The 19,555-nt window shown below is 42.6% G+C and overlaps 3 protein-coding genes across 11 annotated transcripts in view; 2 read left to right on the top strand and 1 right to left on the bottom strand.

The window, feature by feature from the left end:
* The window catches only part of myt1b (myelin transcription factor 1b), a 106,888-nt gene extending 104,532 nt beyond the window's left edge, over positions 1-2,356 (bottom strand). For 3 of the 6 annotated variants that reach the window (XM_069526567.1, XM_069526569.1, XM_069526572.1), the window contains exons 1-3: positions 2,220-2,356; positions 1,052-1,158; positions 723-794 (exon numbers count right to left, since the gene is read on the bottom strand). In XM_069526567.1, the coding sequence (XP_069382668.1) occupies positions 723-794; positions 1,052-1,053 (74 nt within the window). In that variant the 5' untranslated portion in view covers positions 1,054-1,158; positions 2,220-2,356. The remainder of the gene's footprint in view (positions 1-722; positions 795-1,051; positions 1,159-2,219) is intronic. The other 3 variants (XM_069526566.1, XM_069526571.1, XM_069526568.1) reach the window with 1 other exon arrangement.
* On the top strand, positions 2,267-14,960 carry tbc1d22b (TBC1 domain family, member 22B). 4 transcript variants are annotated; one of them, XM_020089543.2, is made up of 14 exons: positions 2,295-2,734; positions 5,938-5,994; positions 6,337-6,526; positions 6,617-6,785; positions 7,272-7,439; positions 7,704-7,774; positions 8,035-8,163; positions 8,289-8,354; positions 10,040-10,154; positions 10,349-10,455; positions 10,533-10,608; positions 10,785-10,912; positions 11,079-11,174; positions 12,651-14,960. In XM_020089543.2, exons 1-14 carry the CDS (start codon positions 2,679-2,681, stop codon positions 12,777-12,779), a joined length of 1,557 nt encoding a protein of 518 aa, XP_019945102.2. In that variant the 5' UTR covers positions 2,295-2,678; the 3' UTR covers positions 12,780-14,960. The 4 variants fall into 4 exon arrangements, with proteins under 4 accessions (XP_069382686.1, XP_019945104.2, XP_019945102.2 ...); XM_020089544.2 differs by having other exon boundaries at positions 2,491-2,734; positions 6,620-6,785; XM_069526585.1 differs by lacking the exon at positions 5,938-5,994 and having other exon boundaries at positions 2,267-2,734; positions 6,620-6,785.
* A 919-nt stretch (positions 14,961-15,879) lies between these two features.
* LOC109630922 (zinc finger protein 672) lies at positions 15,880-19,494 on the top strand. Its single transcript, XM_020089446.2, has 2 exons — positions 15,880-16,047; positions 16,350-19,494. The coding sequence occupies exon 2, from the start codon at positions 16,406-16,408 to the stop codon at positions 17,984-17,986; it is 1,581 nt and encodes a 526-aa protein (XP_019945005.2). The 5' UTR covers positions 15,880-16,047; positions 16,350-16,405; the 3' UTR covers positions 17,987-19,494.
* The last annotated feature ends 61 nt before the right edge of the window (positions 19,495-19,555 follow it).

Below are 19,555 nucleotides of genomic sequence, written 5' to 3'. Positions count from 1 at the left end.
CTTTCCTTAAAGAATGCTGTCGGAGTAGTTTTGCATTCAGGAAGAGAAGAAGTCACAAAGCTTTCCTTTCAGGGGTGAGAGAGGGAGCAAAACAAGGGGGTCACACAAACCAAAATATAGCTGGGGGCTGAAACTGTACTGAGCATGTGCCATGGAAAAGCAGACTATACATTTATTTTGAAAACACATTAGCTTCAGTGTGCTCTTCAGTCACAGACATAGAATTTAAATGATCCATTTAGGGGTTTTTAAGTTACAGATTATATTTGTATTCACAGCAGATACTCAGTTTATACTCATACACCCATCCAAAAGAAATGATATAAGTCACCATGGTGGACTGGCAGGAAAAAGTTCAAAGTAAATGTGGAGTGTCATTTAGCAAACTGTGGAGCCCCAGGCAACTCCAGTAGTCCCACACACAGTTCCCTATTGTCCCGCCTTGTGACTCTATTAGTGTATCTCCTCTCAGCCTACTGCTTTCACACCACTATTTTCCTCTGAGAAACTTGACGCTGTGGCAGAAAGTCACAAGACTCGCTTGAGGCAACAGTCAAAATCTCTTTCAAAAAAAAAAAGTTAAAACAAATTTATTATCCCAGAAAATGTGTGAATAAAACTATTCTCCACTCATAATGACATGAGATCCATGGCACACATTTTTTCCCAGGCTGTAAAAATACTACAAGAGTACAGCAAGAAACCAAAATATAAACTCTCACCTGGGTTTTGTCAGTTGAAGTTCGTTGGATGCTGGAGGAAGTGAAGACAGGTGAGGAGCTGCAGTGATTTCCCTAAACAAACAGACACAGGAGAGCACCTTGGATTCAAATGCATCAGAGCAGTAAAAACAAAACTAAGGCATGTCTCCCATACCTGAATTTGCCTGCATTTGAATAGGACACAAAGAAGGAATCGTGTGAGTTCAATGAATAATGATAAAAAATAAAATGACTTAGTTCATCATTAGATGACAAGTCAGTCAGTCTCATTCCACTGTGCATAGCTATCTGATTGTATGAAATAACTTAGCATGTAATGCAAAACTCACATTTACAGTAAATAAGAAGTGGTTCAACTGGTTCATTTTGAGCACGGCTCCATCACTGGAGCAGAGAATGGCTGCCCTCATGTGGACAAAGGCTCAACCTGCAGCAGCTAGAGAAAAAGAGGGAAGTATTACTTAGCATCAAATGCAAGTGTCAGAAAGCAGGGGAAGTGTTTTGATTTGTGTTCTGGTCTGTGGTTTGTATGGCTTATAATGTGAGAAATAACTGTACTTGATGAACAGTGCAGAGTCAGACCTCCCTCGCTACATCAGACATTTATTTTGTCTTCTCCTAAAACTGATTATAAATGCAACTTAGTCCTGATAATGCAATAGATTTTTTAATATAATGCACAGACCAATGAGGTCAGACATCAGCTAGACAAGAGCACAGGTTAGTGTTGCAGTCAAATCCAGGACCTTCCTATCAAACTCTTTGGTTAATAGTTATCAACACGTCCCACCACCTATGGGGGAGGAACGATTTGGATCAACAGCTGTCAAAGTGCAGGATAACATTTTTTCACTGTCAACTAATTAATACACAGGAAACTAGGATTCCATCGGAGAAATGTAAGGCCACACACAACTAATGTTGGAATTATCAATATGCCTGGAGATTACTTTCTTTAACGATTGAATGTTGAGTTAAATATCAGAAAACTGTGTAAGCTGCTATTAGATATTCACTGAGGCCCTGATTTTCATATTCCCTGTGGTTTGTTTGTATGTGTACATCCTTAACCACAATATCCATGTTCATTTCAACATACACCGTCCCTCCCTATGTTTCCACCTCTCTATTTCAAACTGACTGTAAGTAAAGGTAACTTGACAGATAACTTCATCAACTATTCAAACAGTTGAACATGCATTTCCGGTCAGTGGACCAATCATCCAACAGAACTAAGCATTGTATCCTCACAGCACCGTTGGCTTCCGGTTATCTGGGGTAATAATGATATAATACTAACACGTGCACACTGGGGGTCTTTGTGAACAACAGATGTTTGTCCTGCAGGTTTAATCTGACCGGAACAACAGGAAATCACTACAACTGGCAAACGATTAACATCATTCATTCAAGTATTAATTACAAAAGCAAAGGAGCTCAAAAGCTGTGTCAGCTCAGGCACCAGGATATCATGGGTGACAGTATTTCGTGTGACACCTGTCTCTCTGCGCAGGGCTCGTGTTGGAGGGAGACTCCTCCGCCATGTCGCCCCCTGTCCCACATACAAACAACACGCAGGCGTCAACATGGCTGAAGTTGTGACAGTGGACCGAACTCCCTCCAGCAGCGGGGGGGGGGGCTCCTCTCATGGCGTCCCCGTGTCCGCAGCATCCCCCTGCCCGTCGCCTCACCGTCCCCTCACCGCCTCCTCCGATTGGCCGCTGCCCCTGCACCTGTTCTCCCCCAGCCCGCCAATCACACGCCCCGGTCGCTGTGCTCCAAGATGGCGGCTTCCAGTGCTCCTTGCTACACATCATAAGCGGTCGAAAGCGAAATATTTCCGTCCAGCGGCCGATTAAACCCATGAGGGAGCCGAGCGGCCCGGAGCTGTCGACGCTGGTCCCCCGCGGTTTGTTCGTGTGGGTGTCGGAGTGACGGGGGTTGTGTTTTCCGAGTATGGCCACCGAGAACAGGATCAATTTTTGGAGGAGAAACACGAAGGTTCCCGGAAGGTGGGTCTTCGTCACTGTCTTTCTTACCGACGCGGGGGTTAGGCTCAGCATGTAGTGACTTCCACACCGTTCACGAAGGACACAGGACAGAAACACGATCGACGGCTTATTTTGGGCTCGAGCTCCAAGTTGAGCCCGCACATTTAGAACGTAAATGCCTGACTTGTAGTCGCGAGCTGCTCGTTGTGTGTTGTGTGACTTGGTGTGAGTCAGCTGAGGGACACACAGCATCTCTCTGGGTGGAGGTGTCGGCTGTCACACGCCGTGCGTCGCCCCGGCCATATGTTTCCATATGTGCAGGCTGGTCACAGACGGAGGATCTCTGAGGTCCTCTGATTTTAAACATGAGTCAGAACAACATCCTCCTTTTTGTGGCAGTGTAATGTTGGGGGCTGAGATGATCGTGCACAGGAAGCAGGGAGCCCGGGTCTTAGTGGGTGTGTGGGTCATATATGAGGGAAAAGGGTAGACACTTATTAGTAATCGATCATATTCTATTGGTGTAGCCCACATTCATGAATCACTCACAGGGCTTCCTCTGCACTGGAGCCTCGACAAGACTAAGGAAAAAGTACCCCCCCCCCCCAAAAAACAAACTTTTAAACACGGTAAGAAACTTCAGAAAGAGCCACAGGTGAGGGATCCCTCTCCCAGGACGGGCAGAAGTGCAGTAGATGTCACGAGTAGCAGAGCACATCAACAAAATAACTATATTTACAACATTGATGAGAAAAGACCAGGTCGAACACGAATGGAGAGGTGTAGCAATGTTTTAAAGTATTTATACAACGTGTCTTCTGACAGAGAGGAAGGGAGCAGCAGGGACAATTGTAATGATAGTGGTATAACGATTACAAAGAAGAAATTAAAAGTCCTGGGGAAAACAGTATGATGTCACTGGAGATCATTGAGACTATGATTTAGAGTACTCCTGCTTCACTGTGGCAGTAAGTGTTCTTTTCTCTGAAAAATATTCACATGATCGAACCCACTGGGTTATTTTGCTGCTGTTCTGAGGCGTTCCCAGAATCTTCCAAACCTTTTTCATGTTGTCATCTCGATTAAATAATATCCCAACCTCTGCACAGCAAAACTGGTTTGAATCCACTTTACAGGTGTCTCCTAAATTCAGGTACTCGCCTGTCATATATGACCTTGATGTGTCTTGTCCAACAGGGTAAATATGAATGCAGTATTTTGTATATAAATGTAAGATAATACCAGTCAAGATAAATATATAGCTAATAGCATACATGTATTTTTATTTTGGTTCAAAATCATTTCCAGCTGCCATCTTTGTTGTGAGGGGAGGCTAGAGTTTGGATTTAAAAATCAGTTATTGTGCAGCTAATGACTTTTCCTTTGGTCAAGATGCTGAGACAGAATTACTCAAGGGTTGTTACGCTTTTCAGAGTAATGCTTAGCATTGTGGCTTGTATGTAATCATGATATGTAAGAGCCACAAACAGGGGAAAGGTTGGTCCAAGCATGTAGAGCTTGTCTGATAAAGATCATTGTAATGGGTTATAATTGGCTCTGAGGATCTGGGGGTATACTCATACATTATCTGCTTTTATTCCTCTCACTATACACTCTTGTGTAAAATGAAAAGTCATCATTGTTGGGGCATGACACCTTTATGCGTATGTGTTTTATGTTTGTCCTAATTGGCCTGCATGTCTTCATGACTATCAGGACTCGGGAGTAGCTGTCCTGCCCTGGCTCCATGCAGCTGCCTGGCAGAGAGGCTGCAGTGTGACAGTGTGTGTGGGGTGGTGGTGGGCAGCGTGTTACAGAAATCTGAGAAGAGGCTCTCTAAGGAGTGGGCGTTGTTGCCTTTGTCACACTCGCTGATCTTTCTCAAACCGTGGTGGGGCGGAAGGCAGGGAACCCAAACACAAACACATGTTTGAACAAGAAAAGCCAGGAGCGGCTCAAGGACAATCGGCAGGAGTTGTTGCTGGCTAAAACAAGTCTGCTGCTGTTAAACAAGGGACCATCAGGCTTACTGTCAGTTTGTAAATGCAAACAAATGAGCGAGGATGACACATTTTAGCCTCTCATTTAGCAAGTGAGAGGCCACAGTTTGACACAAATCCAGACTAGTGGTTATAATTTAGTGCTTTGTGATATTCACACAAAAGCTTTTCAGCTACTTTGAATGAGAGGCTGGTCATGTGTGAAATTTCTGACACGGCGACGGGGAACGTTTTGGATAAACAGTGATGATAGATTTGGTGTTAGACCAATGCTGTTGTGGGGGGAAAAAAAGAATATTCATTAGAAAATGTCTTTGTCCTCAGAGGGAGAACACTCAACGACTGACCTCAGACAATATTCAGTCTCCCAGTAAGTTTGACCAAAAGCTGTCAGTCTGAGAAGTCACTGGCTGATTCACGCATCAATTATTTGTTTACAAGACGTAACTAATATTTGATTTGTTCTGTGAACACAGATACTTGCCTCAGATACCACACTGTGTAACCACAACTGCAACTGTTTGAGCATGAGCATGTGTTTAGTTAGAAAAGCCTAAAATGCTGAATGTAGTGGAGGGGGCTGCAGTGAAAAGAGATAAGGAGAGGAGTGTTGTTGGCAGTTGTGGGCCTGGCCCGGATCCCATTCTACAACTCTTATCCGTATCTGCTCTGGGCTGACGGAGAGTTAGAAAGAAGCTGAGCATCAAGATTCTCACATCCGCTGAACATAATGGTCACCACGGGATGGAGAGGAACACGGGGGCTGTGCAAGCTGTTCCCTATTTCAGTTCACTCAAAACAGCAAATTGTAAGTAAAACAGGGATGGGTTATTTAAGCAGAGGGTAGATTTCAGCTGTCATCTGTTAATGCCCAACTGTAAACTAGTGTGCTGTCAACCTCTCTGTTTCCTTTGTATGGATTGGTTTTGTTCTACAATGGCATATGTTCAACCTAGTGCATTGGCTAACGTGTCATTTCACATCAGTGGTGCTTCCTCATCTGGGATTATGCAGATTTTTAAGGGATTGAGCAATTTACTGCAACTAATAGACAAAGGAAACAAAGCAACACAGACAATTTGTGCGTCTGTCAACTTTCCTCTGAACAAGTATTCATGAGTAGATCTTCTGAGGAGTTCCTCTAGGACTAATTAGGACAGAAAATTGGAAGCGGCATGTGATTTTGTGCACAGCAGTGACCGCGTTTCACATCATCTTCTACAGCGTACAACCAGTCTATGGAGCACAGCATCCACCTCTCGACCCGCGATTGCGACGCACGTGAGTGAGCACATGAGAACTGGACTGCATGGTGTCAGGTCACCCCTGTGGATGCATTTTGTTCGTGGCCCTCCCATTTTCACACTTTGTTTTGCAGCTAATTGCTTGCTGTGAAGACCTGAGCATGTGTGGATTGTATGCAGTACCAATATTGACATTTACATTCCTCTGCCTGTTTGATCATCCTTTTTTGTTGGCTTTCCAGTTTTGTGTCATTGTGTACTTTAGTGATACCATCTCTTAACTGAGTATAAATCAACAATGGCTGCTGCCATGAGTGAGACTGTTCAATTCTTTTTTTCTGGCTTTCTTTGTTTAACCTCTGGATCTGTCCCCCTGCAGGTATCCCAAAGACACAAAGCCCAAATTCAACAATCTAAAAACAAAAAAGGCCTCTAGCTTCCACGAGTTTGCCCGCAGCACCAACGATGCTTGGGACATCGATGATGAAGAGGACAATGATTTCCTCGGGACCCCCGCCCCAACTTCATCCCTTTCATCAGGCCTGCACTCTACGTCTGCACAGAACCAGGTGAGTACAAGACATCATTTTTACCACCACGGGTATGGGCTTGTTGTGAAATAAACCGATATTCTGAAGTGTTTCCTGTTGTCCTCGCAGCAGCAGAGTTGGGCAGGCGACTCGGAGAGCAAGATGTCACACAGACTGGCCTCTCCTAGCTCAGAACCTCAGGACCTCCAGGATGTTCAGGAGGAAGACGTGGACCGTGAGAAAGTCAATGGAAAGGTTGTCAAGTCTAATAGTGAGGCCCACCTCAACACGTCCTCAGGTTTGTGACTCATGTTAATTAACATTAAGAGTGATGGAGCAGCTTATCAGGTGATTCATAGTAAAGCTAATGACAGATTGTGTCAGGACCACTTGGGTTCTCAGGCCATCTACCATGCAGAACATGTACAGTCTGAAACACTCTAAATTCTCATGGTACTATATTCATTCAATAATCTCATGGTGACAAATTTCCAGTGAGATTATTACCACTGGGGGTGGGCGGTACACACAGTGATGTCATAGTCATCACTGGTGTGATAGTTCACCATGACATGGATTGAACAATACCATTATCACCGTGATCAATCAAATCAACAGCCTAATTATATTTAAAAAGTAAAACATAACTGCTATATCAGTCGCTCCTTCATGCACGGCACGTTGTTAAAAAGGGTGCAGGGTAGTTTGATTGTTGTATCCTTGGTGTTTTGATAAACATATTTTTATATAATAACCTTATATTTTCTTGCATGGCCCTCTATAGTCCGATCCACGCTGCAGAAGCAGCAGTCTCTCCCAGTTCGTCCCATCATCCCACTGGTGGCGCGGATCTCAGACCAGAATGCATCCGGGGCACCACCCATGACGGTGCGGGAGAAGAGCCGACTGGACAAATTCAAGCAGCTGCTTGCCAGTCCCAACACTGATCTAGGTACAGTAGAAGAGCAAACCACACAGCTACACATTTTCATAGTGTAGATATGAGTTCTGTTTAATTGTCATTTGAGAGAGAAGAGGGTTAAGTTGACCTGCGTCATACACATTCTGCTGTCAGAATTCAGCATTACATGCCAGCACTTCACTCTAAGTTACAGCCAGCTGAATATGCTGTGTGTTTCAGGGTGTTGATCGCTGCTGTGGTTTTCTACCGAGTGTTAATCATTTGTGCTTCTATCTTGCTCCGTGCTGTTTGCAGAGGAACTCCGGAAGCACAGCTGGTCAGGTATTCCAAAGGAAGTCCGGCCAATCACATGGAGACTTCTCTCTGTAAGTTTCATGTCCTTCAGTTTTAAATTATCACACATTTCTAGCAGCATCCTGTCTATATTCCAAGGTAACATTTTCTAGGGTCTGTGTAGCCATTTCCAGCTCTTTGGGAAAATGCTCACATAAAGCCTTATCCATCCCTTGTCTTCAGGCTTCTCTCGTATCCTGTTCTGTTCCTCTGACACTGTTCATGTAATCAAGAAGACGTTTCCTCTCACCGACACTTTCTCTTCTGTATTTTCTCTGTGGTGCTCTGACAGGGCTACCTGCCAGCCAACAAGGACCGCAGAGAGCTGGTGCTAAAAAGGAAGCGAGAAGAATACTTTGGATTCATAGAGCAGTATTACCACTCCAGAACAGATGAGCACTACAAGGACACATACAGACAGGTAAAATTGACAAATATAAATAACCGTTCTACTGCTAATGTGTCAAAATCAGTAAACACCACCATTTTAAAGCCTTTGACTATCCTGAGTAACATTTTAATGTTTGTAATCTTTCTTCCTGTCAGATCCACATCGACATTCCAAGAACCAACCCTCTGATTCCCTTGTTCCAGCAGCCTGTAGTACAAGAGGTAAGATCTAAACTACTGCACAACAGAGGCATTACATTATCAATACAGAAGGAGTAAGTTTGCCTAATTTGTCTCTGGGTGTGTGGTTGAGGTTTTCCTCATGTTGGGGGGACTTCCTTATGGGGACAAAAAGCAAGTCCTTATAATATCAACTTTTATATTCTTGGATATATTCGAGACATGTAGCGGTGTGGGGTTAGGTTGAGGTTATGGTTAACCAAGTAGTAGTTATGGTTAAGGTTAGAGTCTTCTGGAAATGAAGGTAAGTCCGTGTTAATCATTGAATGTGGCCAGCTGGTATTTGTGGTTGGTGAGCGGTGCACTTGTGTCTGAAGTAATGTTAAATGTCAAATGTATACAGAGGAAACACTGAGATGGAAACTCTAACTTTGTTGCTTTTTTGGTTCATCTGTCCAGTTAACTCAAGCTAGATCCTTTATCATGAAGCAAAATCAGTAGGTTATCAGCTAAAGCCCCTTATAGAGGCTACATCATGTGATTAAGAGAAATGTTTGACCTCTCATCTAAGAGGCTTCTTCAGTTCAGCACGCCGATCTTTTCAGTGAAGAACAGATTCATATCTCGTGGCCATTAATTAGTTATATTGTTCCTACATCTTAATAACTTGTGGCCACACCTAATTAGCGTATGTGTAGCCTCACTTTGACAAAGATCTCCTTTACACAGTAGTAGAAGTATAATGCACCAAAGCATGTCTGTAATGGCTTAACCATTTAAACATCATCATAACAATGTCCAAGCTTTTCTTTAGCCTTGATATTTGGTCATAATTCCTATTTCCATTGTTTTCCCACATTATTCAGGTCTCACCTCGCTGTAAATCACTCTTCACAAGCTCCTCGTGGTTATCTCACACTATATTAAATACTTCACTCATGGCTGCTAATAGCTGCTAATAGCTGGGAATGGCGACTATAATATTGAGATTTACTTGGTTTGTGATGGAAGCATCATAAATATATCAAGGACTCAATAATCACAGGATTTGATCATGTAAAAGAGAGATTTCTTTGAGGTGAGAGATTTTATGAAGAATGCTAAGTTGTACATGTTATGTTGATCTGTTTTTGACTCAGATCAGAATATTTAGATTTCTCGTCAACACTCTTGGTTTGAACCAACTTTAATGTGAACTAGTGCTGTGTCCATTGTAAACTGGCCTGTTTGGAATGGGGTGTTTGCTTGGCCTGCTATTACTAAAACTAGAGAAACCCTTTAATTGTCAAAAATACAGCATGCGACACTCCTACAGTAATGCTGCAAGACAGCAATTTACACTCATGCAACTGACATTGACTCAATAAAATACTTTCACAGTCATCAAACTCTCACCAAGATGATGATGATTATCAGAGGAAAAGCTTGTAAACTCATGTTGCATTGATTCTGTGATCTCTATACTACTGTGTTAGAGATTGCAGTAAATACAGATCTGGTATCAACATCTCTGTCTGACTCTGTGAATATTACTCACATGAAATTATGTTTAAAGAATTGAGACAGAGCAAGAGTTGAACATTGTATTTCAAAGCAACTTTCCTGAAAATACTAAATCTGAAACTTAAGAATCATAATGAAAATGATACCATTGGTGTTTGCCCTGTAATCTCAGTCAATCTCCACACCTCTGCTAATCAAACATGTTGTCATCTGTCCTTCCTCAGGTGTTTGAGCGTATCCTCTTTATCTGGGCCATCCGTCACCCAGCCAGTGGCTACGTCCAGGGCATCAATGACCTAGTCACACCCTTCTTTGTGGTCTTCTTGTCAGAGTTTGTCAGTAAGTTACTGGTGTGAGAATTTCCTGTTAGAGCCCCATTATCTTCAGTTGGTCTGATTCATGACCCTACATTTTACAGTGTTGGTACCAAATCCAGGTTCATAAACATGTCTTTAAGCCACCTCAGCAAAGGGCAGCATTGAGGAATCATATCCAGCTCGTATCTGCATGATCACTGTTGTCTTGTTTTTCAGTGGAGGATGTGGAGAACTTTGAGATGGCAGCGCTGCCTCTGGACACCCAGAGGAACATCGAGGCTGATAGCTTCTGGTGCATGAGTAAGCTGCTGGACGGAATCCAGGTCTGCTCACACACAAACACATCACTGAACATAAAACAATAAAATGTGCCAGTTTACTTAGCCTGTTCTTTTCTCAGGATAACTACACCTTTGCTCAGCCTGGAATCCAGAACAAAGTGAAGGCTCTCGAGGAGCTGGTCAGCAGGATAGATGGTGAGTGGACTCCTGACAGTTGTCATCCATAACTGTACTTTTATGTGAGGTGCTCTGCTCATTCCTCCTTATTTTGATTTTTGAGCTTGTTTACAATTAGCTTCTACTTGCTTAATGTGATTGAGTGCCCTGTGTGTGTGTGTGTTTGTTTATTTGTTTGTTTTGTCTGTCTCCAGAGGACATTCACAATCATTTCAAGAAGTATGAGGTAGAGTACCTGCAGTTTGCTTTCCGGTGGATGAACAATCTGCTGATGAGGGAGCTGCCTCTTCGTTGCACTATCCGTCTCTGGGACACCTACCAGGTAGCGCAGACTGGACACCATAATAAAAAAGAAATTTAAAAAAAATTTGACTGGGTTCAGGTGTTGAAGCAGACTATTACCTGTTCATTATCTTTGCCTGTCACATTTGAATCATGGATGTAATTGTGTTGTGATCGGCTGCAGCCCTGATCTGTTTCTTCCGCAGGCTGAATCAGAGGGTTTCTCCCACTTCCACCTGTACGTCTGTGCTGCTTTTCTCATTGAGTGGCGCAAAGAAATTCTCTCCATGGTTGACTTTCAGGTATCACTGTCTTAGCATTTGCTCACACATGACTGAGAAAGAAACTGAAACTAAATACTGAGAGCAGAGCTAACAGATGAAGTCAAGACACATATTCATTGTAAAGACAGGGTTCATAGAAACTCTTGAATCTTGGCATCTCAATATCCCCAATTCAACTTGAAGAGCTGGATTTCCCCTTTAGATGACTTGAAATTTTACACCTGATAATTACAGACTGACGTACACATCAACCACAGATATCCAACAAGAAGATCTGCAGATCACTAACTTCTGTTAGAACTGTTTTACAACTAGCTCCAGTATAATACTGTGTTGCAGCCATAGCTTGATGCTTCTGGGGTGACAAACTGATGCTTAACTTATCGGTGAAAATTATAACAAAAAATTAAATTGTCATTTCATACCCTGTCTATCATTATCATCATAACAACTGATCACTAAATCAGCTGATTTATGGATTGTTGGTGCAGGAGCTGGTTTATAATTTTGAATTTGAAAGGAACACATTTTACCATTTTGAATAATCACACAGTTATGTTTTGTGCCGCATTCCTTAATATGTGACATTTCGAGTACAGAATCCATTTTAATCCAAGCACATGATACAAGTTAATGTTAATATTTGTTAAAATCCTCTTCATGTGCTGATAGCATCAATATATACATAGTTGTCAAGGAAAAAAAGAAAAAACCTGGTGTCTGTGGCCTAATAAAATGATTGGCTAGAGCCCTAGTCTGTCACTAACCAACCTCCCTGCCTCTGTGCACCCCGCCCATGCTCTCAGTGCCCATGAACACTATCTTCACAAGCTGGAGGGACACACACCGCTGAAGCAGAGATGATAGTAGTTAGAGAGCGAACGGAAAAGTTATTTTAGCACTTGTCAGGCAGCGCACATTAGGGGGGGCGTAGCTTTGACGAGATGGCAGATGAGTGGGGTGGGATGTTGCAGTTTTTCAGTGTATCCTGCTCTTGCTAGTTTTTCCCAGATTACAAACCCTAGCTTTAATTGTGGAGTTGTGGCACACTGTAACAGTCAACCAAGTAGAACGAGTGAAAACATAAAACTAAGAGTGAGAGCAAAAGAGACTTTGGAGACGCAAGTTAAGATTCTTTATGTGACAATATTTACTCTACAAAATATAACTGATGTGCTTCCTGTGCTCAAAATATCCCTCAACAACTCTAACTTCATATCAGCGGGCGATAGCAGCTGTTGTCCCTTTGTTACATTATCACGTTTGCTAAAATCCATGTGTGAGTTGATGTCAGCAGCAGACGGCAATCCACACAAACTACACATGCTTCCCTGTAGTACACACAGGAGGTTGAAGCACTGCTTTGTTGCTGAAAAGTCAGAGATTGGCCCACGTATTTTATATATTTCTGAAATCTTACATACTCTGTTATTAACTGCTCTACTTTCCAAATATAGTGTGAAAGTCATGAAATGATTCTCTGTTGCTCTTCAGGGCCTCCTCATGCTACTGCAGAATGTTCCCACAATCCATTGGGGGAACGAGGAAGTGGGTCTCCTCCTGGCTGAGGCTTATAGACTGAAGTACATGTTTGCAGATGCACCCAGCCACTACAAGAGATAGACCCAGGGCCTCGTCGTCTCAGCAAACGCAGTACTTTTAAACTTCAAATCGAACCAGACTGTGACTGCGAGAGACACGCTCCATTCGGAGATCCTCGGAAAAAATGAAGTGTCGTCTCTGAGGTAGAGACTGGTGTATTCAAGTGCAGCTCCAGGAGACATGTCGGATGTTTCCTCACAGCCACTGAACTTCTCCTGTGAATTTCCACTGGACACCGAACACCACGGCTCATGGTGCAGGCATTGAGCTCAGTACAATGAGATTATTTGCAGTTATAGTACTGCACTGTATCAATGGACTGTTACCATAACCATAGCTATGCCATTTTGGTGGACCTGTACTGTTGGACAAGCTACACTGATTGTCTCTCAAGTCGAGCGTACACTGAGCTGTACGTGCTGTAATATAAAGGGATGATGAATGTTTGTGAGATCATCCTTAAGCGAAAGATGACTATTTTTTTTGCAGATTAGATGTAGTTGAAGTTTTACAGTGGGAACATATTAGGTGCAACCCAGGCAACTAAAACATCTTGTCATTTTCTTTTTACAAACATGTTTAGTCTGACACTGTTGAGCTGTTCTAAATAAGGACTAAGACAGCTAGTTTGTGGGTATATGTTGGGTCAGGGTTACCAAATCTGCACTGTACAATCAACCAGTCAGAGTTCAGAGTTTGGGCTCAATCACTCAATTGAATCAGTTTCCACTAACGATATGTTGGTTTGTATTTAGGTCTCAGACCTAAGAGTAGCAAGGTAGGTACTCTGTTTCCTTTCAGGTTCTGTTTTGGTGGAAGGTGGAGAAACTGATTTGATATTAGTTTGTCCCACTGTTTTCTTTTGAGAATAAATACGAGGACCTTGTGTTTCAACACTGGTACACTTTGAAATTGACTGCCTCAGAAGGGATCAGAAACATGGGAAGAACTTCAGGTTTGGAACTCATTCATATGTCTGCTGAAATGGGTCGAATTTAATGTTGCAACTGACTTAGATTAATCTAAACATTGTTTCCCTTTCTGCAATTGAAATACAATTTGAGTTAAAGATTGTAGCACATATTAACACTCTTCTAACAGCACAAAACATGATCAGTGTTTGTTTTACCTAAATTTTTATGCATAACAATAAGAGTAGTATTCTTATTAATGATTGGTATTCTCACTGTGCAGTATCAAATTAAAATCCTGTGGCCATTGTAAAATAAAAAAAATTGGAATTGCAGATAATAAAAAGTCGTTTAGTATGATTGTTTATGGAGATCTTGAACTGAGGAAGTTCCCCTGTCAATATCTGTTGGTACTGAAAGACATTTAGTGGCACATTCCTACTGACGGACACAGTGCAGCTGTGCATTCTTAGCATACTCCATCCTGTCAAAGTCTAACATGGATAAATGTTAATGCTCGTGTTTTTTATGTGTTTCTGATTTGGTTTGCTCTTTCCTGTGTCTATTTGTAACATCATTCTTTCGGCGTGTGCGTGTTTTTGTGAGTGTGGTTAGGGGGAGGGTGTTACTATTACTCATCTACCTTCATTACCAGTGATAATTATTATACAACCCTGTTCATTGTCGATCACAACACATTCAATTTTGAAGCATTACAAGTCTTAATTCGGGTCCAGGAACAGGTCGGGTCACTTTATGACATTATATTCAGTAAGGAAGACACTGTGATGCTGAAAACTAATTACTGAATTCGATAATTTTTATTTTTGGAAAAGTCTTAACAATCTTAAACCTGTTTATAGATCATTCATTCAGTGAGTTTGGCATTATTAATCCACCAGTAATCTCGTTTTTATCCACCTTGTTTCAGCTGAAACATGGTCACAGTTTGCCTTCAGCCTTAACGTTGGTTTTCTTCATTCAGGTGCACCAACTGATTGTGTCCCTACAATGATAGTATTGGTCACTCCATGCTGTGCTTATGTTAAAGATCACGTGTCGTCAAGACGCAATGTCGATGACTAAAGGCCGACAAAAACTGAGAACTTGCTGATTTGTACCAAGAAGTGTTTGTGCTGTTTCAACATTCATCTTTATTGGGCCAATACAATGTGTTTTATTAGAGTTCACTGCTGGCTCCAGCCATGAATGAAGAAAAAATAAAATGATTACAGTACTTGCTGTATGTTAACTTTTTGTTTATATTAAACGATTGTTATACAAGTGCCAACATGAAGAGTGTGTACTTTTTTGTGTTGTGTTTTTGCCGGTCACAACGCAACTCACAACTCCTTCCTTTTCTTTAACTTGAACTTTATTGGGAATAAAGAGCAGCAACAACACTATACAGGCACAATGCAGCACAAGGGGACTGTGAAAGGAAACAGCAACACATTAAGTTTGTTCAAACGTCTAATCTGAGCGATGATTACAGAGTTTTATTCTTGCAAAACAGAATTAGATACATCACATTTTCTCATTTTTTATTTGGTAAGATCATACCTGTGTTAACTTGTCTCTAGAGATAGAAGCTGGTAAAGAACAGATGTTTTATTTCAACCATCAGAAAGAGCTTATAATTAATACTTATAATTTAGATATTTTTTTCTTGGAGTATTGGGAATGTATCTCAGAGTCTTTTTTTCTCATCAAATTTGTGAAATATGTTTTATTTTGTCACCTCTGGAACATTACTTCAGTGAGATAATGTATTACAAAACATATCTAATTCCTTGTCAAGTATTAAAAATATCAAAAAAAAACGCTGAACTTTATTGATGCCATATATACAGGCCCTCTCTGTCCCTGTTCTTCTATATAGATTTTACAACTACACACACACAGACAGACATATACATTTTACAACAATAACTATATATATATATATATATATGTGTGTGTGTGTGTGTGTGTGTGTGTGTGTGTGTGTATCTTTATAAATGTATATACATATATATAAGAAAATTAGGAAATGTACTTGTTACAGCAGCAGAAAGAAAGTGTAGTATACAGAAATTAAAGTTGAAAAGGCAATAACACAGACATTTCTGTAACAATAAAAAAAGAAAACAATCAACCTGCAATATATATATATATATGTATATATGTATACGATATAAAAATAAAGTGAGATAAATTACGTGATAAGTGACGTACCGGAAGTGATCCGGACAGCTCGGTGGTGAAGCCCCCCCTCCGGACAAACAAACTTGTGTTTAACTTTCGCAGCCATGTCAGTCAGACACGGAGGGTTAACACGAGGACCCGTGAGGCCCTGACCAGCCGCGGTGCTCCCGTGAATCTGACGGAGAGCGGAGGTAAGTCGAGCCGCAGGGCAGGCAGCTTTTATTAGCTTTATTAGCCGTATTAGCTCAGCTAGCTTGGAGCTAACGTTAGCCGAACACGCAGTGATCCTGTGCAAAGTAGCGCGAGCTCTCCGCCGTGTCACAGCTCCTCTCATATATTCACCTGAGGAGAAAACACCTCCTCTACAGAACATCAAGCTAGCTGTTGTGTGCACTTCACTGTCGGGGATTAGCAGCTTGGTAGCGCTCAGGTTAAAGTCAGACCTTTTTAAAACACTGCTGCTGATTTGATTTAGTCTCTTGTACTTGTGCAGTTTTCAGGCCGATGACTTAAACGCGTGCTGGAGAGAAGCTCGGTGATAAAAGGAGGATGGATGGAGTCAGCTGGAGCACAGCTCGGACCCCGGAGTCGTTCAGTCGCTCCAGGACATCAACAGACACTCTGTCCCGGCTCGCCAGCTTCATCGCTCGGGCAGACACCAAACAGCACACACACGCCCAGAGGCAGCGACCGTCCCACCTGCCGGTGTATGTTTGTTCAGAGTGTGGCAAGAACTTCCCTTATGCAGAAGATCTGTTGCAGCACCAGGAACTAAAACACTCATTACCCAAACCTCACCGGTGTCCCTCCTGTGGGCAGGAGTTCTCCCTGCGGTCGTCCTTGCAGCTACACAAGTGTGATGGTGACTCCTCTCCGTGTGAACTTTGTTGTGGAGAGTCACGGCACGGCTCTCCGTGCACGCATCACACCATAGATCCCGGCAGGCCCCAGGAAAAGTCACTCCACCTCCAGCCTCACGTCCTGGACAGCAGCCCTTACGCATGTGCTCCCTGTGGGAGAGGATTCAGCCAGAAGCAGGCCCTGCTGCAGCATCAGCAGGCTGGCTGCAGTGAACCGCCATCCCCGTCAGATGTAGTTGGTGCGAGCAGCCTTCCAGATGATTCTCCTCCAGTTTCTGAGGGAGACACAACCCGCTCTGATTCCTCAGACACCCCAGGGCCCAGCAGCAGAGCTGTCCGTCTGTGCCAATTCTGTTCAAGAAGCTTCCGTACAGAGGCCGGTCTGCAACGCCACAAGCAGTGTAGCCACCCCAAGGAGCAGTCGAGGGCCCCACAGCGACAAAAGACCAAAGGAGAATGTACCAGTGGAGACACAAGGAAAGGGGGAGATGCCAATAAACATCCAAATAAAAATTCCAAATCCAAAAAGAAGCTTCTGAAATGTCGCTCTTGTGACATGGTTTTCATGAGCACCTCCAAGCTCTACATGCACAGGAAAGAGAAGCACAGCAGAGAGAAAAGTACCAGGAGAGATCCGAAGCCAGTCGTCAAAAGGCGCTGGAGAGGAGATGGGAATCCGTGTCAGGTCTGCGGCAAAGTCTTCTTCCATCATTTGTCACTTAAGGCACATTACAGATGGCACACAGCCTCAAGCTTCTCTACAGTCAATGACAAAAGCCTGTCTGAGGGAAGCAGCGCCAAAGACTACAAGTCACTGGAAAATAGACCAAATAACATAAAAGCCAAATTGAAAGATAAGAAAGGAAGGCCTGGACCAGGGAGGCCCAGGAAAGTGCCCATTTTAGAGATTAAGGAGAGTGTGAGGAGATGCAAGGAAGTGCCTGAAGAGAAGGAGGCAGAGGAGGAGGAAGAGAGAGAGTTCCCATGCCCCTCCTGTGCAGAGGTTTTCTCTCTGCATTCCGAGCTCAGGGAGCACATGGAGCTCCACCAGTCGTCTGTGAAGAGGAGGCACTGCAGTGTGTGCACGAACGAGATGGACACCTGTAAATGGCCGGGCTCAAAGAGGCACAGGCTGTACCACTGTGTGCCCTGTCAGCAGGGGTTCTCAGCCATGGACTCTTTCCTAGAACACTGTCAGGAGCACCTGCGAGTCAGGGTGGAGGAGGACGGCCTCACAGAGGGCTCCGTGCAGCAGGCCACTAAAGTCTGACATCCACTTTAAATGTCATCAGCGATTTACCTTTTTTGCCTTGAATGGCCAGAGAGCTGAGAGGGATGAGGGGGGAATTCATGTTGATTAACCAGTTCATTCACTGAGCGCTCAGAGTATCCTGCTTTAATTAGTCCAAGGGTTTAATTCATTCACACCAACACAGCAAAAGTTGAAGAAATTGGTTGATAAAGGCTCATTGCAGAGTATTAGTGTATTAGTATCAATCAGATATACTTAACTGCCAACCATTCTAGTGTTTTTTCTATAGTGGCCATTTAGTTACTGTTTGATGCTATCACTGCATGTTTTTTATTTGCAAAGTGAATGTTGATGTGGTGTCTATGGGACAGATCTCCAACAATCTCTGATAGGACCAGTTGTTCTGTTGCCAAATTGAACGACCCAAAAAATTACAAAAGGGATAAAGTGTATGTTGTTAACCAGCCATCTCCTAAGCTGTCTTCAGACATGAACTCCGGAGGATGTCCGCATAATTGGGTCCGAACTTTCACGAGAGATTGTCCTTCACGTATGAAGAACGCAGCAAAAGATTCTCCGTCCAGACGCGTTCACAACAACATAGAAATCTCCAGAGTGTTGAGGTGAGGGGCGGTGCAGAGGCAGGAGGTAACTCCCGCTGCAGAAATCATGCATTATATTTGACCACACAGTCACGTGCAGCGGCTCATCACCATCCTGAAATATTTGTAGCCTTTTTGATTGATTTTTATTTTTTTAATTTTGCATCTGTCGCATGTAAGAAACGTCATTAACAGACTCTACCCTTGAATCATGCGGAGGATCCCCCTGATCTTTTACTAAAGGACTGTTTTGACGAAACATAAAGTCAACACGTTCACTGAGATGGATCACCTATGTCTAAAGTTGTCCACATGTTTTTTTTTATCTATTATTAGTAGTAAAACACTGAAAGTTGTGGTAGTGTGATAGGTTGTAAAACGTGCAAAAACAAGTGTGCTTCTTAAATCGTCTGAATCTGACATGGGAATTACCCAAATGACCAGTTTCCCTGTTTAATTAAATTTTGGCCTGTGGACTAATCTGAAAGTAATAGAAATGAGGAAAGAAGTCAATATTTGCAAGTGCTTCACCAGGGGTAGAGCGATACCTCACAAGGCGAAGTGAAAGTTGAGCCTTTTTACGCTCTGTTGCAACTCTTTGAAATTCACAGAGGATATTACCCAGCCTGATGCCTCTCAGTATGTCTTCAGCTGGCTCGAACTCTGATGTTACCTCAATGTGCTAAATGATAGACCCTTTATGTCTGTGGGATGAGTAATGAGTGTGCTTGGTGAATGAAAAGGATTAACATGACTTTCTCTGTAGTTTGTTATAAAAGCTTTTAAGCTACTGTTTTCAAAGAGCTACTGTGAAAATATAGAAAATCACTTAATAGTTTTGGAATCTTCCACTTTTTCAAGGTCTTTTGTAAAATAGTTTATGGCTCTTTGTAGATAAATATTATTAAAACATTCCAAAAACTGTTTTCGTTCTAATGATTATCTGTGTCATACTGGTAAACTGGGAAGTCAATGTGATCCTGAG

Source organism: Paralichthys olivaceus, chromosome 6 (genome assembly GCF_024713975.1).
Source record: "Paralichthys olivaceus isolate ysfri-2021 chromosome 6, ASM2471397v2, whole genome shotgun sequence".
Taxonomy (NCBI): domain Eukaryota; kingdom Metazoa; phylum Chordata; class Actinopteri; order Pleuronectiformes; family Paralichthyidae; genus Paralichthys; species Paralichthys olivaceus.
Note: the sequence above shows the minus strand (reverse complement) of the source record. Positions and strands in the feature narration are given on the sequence as shown.

Coding starts and splice junctions, on each gene's coding strand:
- tbc1d22b (XM_020089543.2), top strand. CDS start 2,679: ATGGCCACCGAGAACAGGATCAATTTTTGGAGGAGAAACACGAAGGTT. Junction 6,786..7,271: donor CCACCTCAACACGTCCTCAG/GTTTGTGACTCA, acceptor GGCCCTCTATAG/TCCGATCCACGCTGCAGAAG. Junction 8,355..10,039: donor AGCAGCCTGTAGTACAAGAG/GTAAGATCTAAA, acceptor GTCCTTCCTCAG/GTGTTTGAGCGTATCCTCTT.
- LOC109630922 (XM_020089446.2), top strand. CDS start 16,406: ATGGATGGAGTCAGCTGGAGCACAGCTCGGACCCCGGAGTCGTTCAGT.